Raw genomic sequence first — 2,825 nt, 5'->3', positions numbered from 1 at the left:
AGCCATCTCATCCTCTGTTGTCCCCTTCTCCTCCTGCCCCCAATCCCTCCCAGCATCAGAGTCTTTTCCAATGAGTCAACTCTTCCCATGAGGTGGCCAAAGTACTGGAGTTTCAGCTTTAGCATCATTCCTTCCAAAGAAATCCCAGGGCTGATCTCCTTCAGAATGGACTGGTTGGATCTCCTTGCAGTCCAAGGGACTCAAGAGTCTTCTCCAACACCACAGTTCAAAAGCATCAATTGTTCGGCGCTCAGCTTTCTTCACAACTCTCATATCCATACATGACAAGTGGAAAAACCATAGCCTTGACTAGATGGACCTCTGTTGGCAAAGTAATGTCTCTGCTTGGATGGCTTACCTATTCTTTATTCTTCCTCCCTTATTAGCACCCCCAGGTGTCTCACTACAGATCAGAATAGCTCAGTGCTCCCTCTCATCTGCTGGGATCATTGCTATTTATACTTACTTAAGCACAGAGTCGGAGAAGGCAATGGCACCCCACTCCAGTACTCTTGCTTGGAGAATCCCATGGACGGAGGAGCCTGGTGGGCTGCAGTCCATGGGGTTGCTAAGAGTCAGACACAACTGAGTGACTTCACTTTCACTTTTCACTTTCATGCATTGGACAAGGACATGGCAACTCACTCCAGTGTTCTTGCCTGGAAAATTCCAGGGACGGGGGAGCCTGGTGGGCTGCCGTCTATGGGGTTGCACAGAGTCGGACACGACTGGAGTGACTTAGCAGCAGCAGCAGCAGCAAGCAGAGTGGAAACAGTGTCAGACTTTATTTTTTTGGGCTCCAAAATCACTGCAGATGGTGATTGCAGCCATGAAATTAAAAGATGCTTACTCCTTGGAAGGAAACCTAGATGGCAAACTCTTAACCAACTCTATAGTGCAACATCTTTTGCAGCCTACTTTTAAGTAAACCCACTTCCAATAGGCTATGACCTACAGCCTCTAACAAAGAGCTGGTGTTCTTAACAGAGAGCTGGAAAAAGAAAAAGAGAGAGAGAGCCGGAAGGAGGGGGAATACAGATCCAGCCTCCATGCCCAGTTCAGAGGTGTTTCCCCTGGGGCTTCATCTCAGGTCTTAACTTTTTGAGAACTTACATCCTGTGAGAAGCAGAAAGGTCCCTGGGTGGAGCCAAGGGCTTTTATGAACATTTAGATTCACAGCTTATTCCCAAGAAGCAGCTAATACTCCAGATTCCCTGAGAACAGTGATGAGATGGGATGGAGGGCAGGTGAAGAAAGAGAGGCGAGGGAAAGGGTGGGGAACACCCTATTCAGTTCTCAGTAAGTAGCACAGCCACTTAGCTGCCCAAGTGAGAGCCCTAGGAGTCACTGGATTCCTCTAACCCTTGGATGTCCAGACATCCAGTCCTGTCACCTTTGCTTCCCAAAAGCCATTTGAATCCATCTACTTTCTCCATCCTCGCTGTCAGTCCCCTGGTTCAGGCCACAGCACCTCGGGTCCAAATACCCAGTGAAATCTCCCAGTGGTCTCTACTTACCTACCACAGGCCTTTCTCCACCCAACAGTCTGATCAAACTTCAGACACAGATCTGACTGTGTCACCCCAGTTCGAAGTCTCCCAGTGGCTTCTCTTGCCCTGGAGAGATATAGGTCTCTACTTGGTTTATCAGGTCTGTGTCTTCCTCTCTCTTTCTTCTTTCTTGAACTTCAGTCAGACTGATCTCCTTTGGGTTCTCCAGATATGGTCTTCTGCTTCTGTGCTACCGGACTGTGCTGCTCCCTCTCTCCTGTCCCTACACTCCTCCACATATTTCTGATTCATCCCCTGAGGGATGGTCACTTCTGGAAGCCCTTTCCTCCTCCTCCAGCCTGGGCTGGGGCCCTCTTTCCTGTCTCCTCAGCTCCCTCAGTTACCCCTACCCTCAGTCCTTAACATCCCTCCAGAGGAAAGATTCCTTGAGATAGGGACTAGATTCTTCAAGATATGGACTCTATCTTGGATCCTGATATATCCCTAGTGCCAGATGGGAACTGGAAATAATAGAGAAGCTCAATGAGACCAGGTGGTTGACTCGGGGAAAAGAAAAGAAGGAAAAATAGAAGCCAATCAAAAGACAGCAAAGAAGGCTTTCAATGAATAATAGGTAATGATTTTAAAAATATATGCAGGGCAACCAAAAGGAGAGGAAAGAGAGGAGATGTAGGTGATGGAATCGGAAGTAACGAATGATAAGAAGACCTTAAGAATCCTGAAAAGAGGGAAGGGCAGTGGCAAAAAGATATGGGATAGCCAATTAGGGAGAGGAAGAGAGCCAATGGGAAGGATATGGAACCACTAACTAGGAGGTGCAGTCAATTCACAGAGGGCTTGAAGGGCCCAGTAGAAGAATAAGCGGGGACAGTAAGTCCCTGTCTTTTTATGGGCCTTGACCCCGAAACCTGAGGCCCCTACCCTCTTTCCCAGGTATCCCCTCTCTTCGGCACCATCTATGACTCAGTCTTCTTGTTGGCTGGGGGCGTGGCGCGAGCACGGGTGGCCGCAGGTGGCGGCTGGGTGTCCGGAGCAGCGGGGGGCCGCCCTATCCGGGATGCCCGGGTCCCTGGCTTCTGTGGGGCCCTGGGAGGAGCTGAGGAGCCCTCGTTTGTGCTACTGGACACGGATGCCACTGGGGACCAGCTGTTCGCTACATACGTTCTGGACCCTACCCAGGGCTTCTTCCACTCCGCTGGAACCCCAGTGCATTTTCCTAAAGGTGGACGGGGGCCTGGGCCTGACCCCTCGTGTTGGTTCGACCCAGACACCATCTGCAACGGAGGTGAGGGCGAGCATCCCAGCCCCCACTGG

At 50.5% G+C, this 2,825-nt stretch overlaps 1 protein-coding gene across 1 annotated transcript in view; it reads left to right on the top strand.

Annotated features, from left to right (window-relative positions):
- Window positions 1-2,825, top strand: part of GUCY2D (guanylate cyclase 2D, membrane (retina-specific)) — a 28,569-nt gene that overhangs the window by 17,517 nt on the left and 8,227 nt on the right. Inside the window, exon 5 of the mRNA XM_010843204.1 lies at window positions 2,445-2,796. Coding sequence (XP_010841506.1) covers window positions 2,445-2,796 — 352 coding nt within the window. The remainder of the gene's footprint in view (window positions 1-2,444; window positions 2,797-2,825) is intronic.

Source organism: Bison bison, unplaced genomic scaffold (genome assembly GCF_000754665.1).
Source record: "Bison bison bison isolate TAMUID 2011002044 unplaced genomic scaffold, Bison_UMD1.0 scf7180017864180, whole genome shotgun sequence".
Lineage (NCBI taxonomy): Eukaryota > Metazoa > Chordata > Mammalia > Artiodactyla > Bovidae > Bison > Bison bison.
This window is presented reverse-complemented; position numbering and strand designations above follow the sequence as displayed.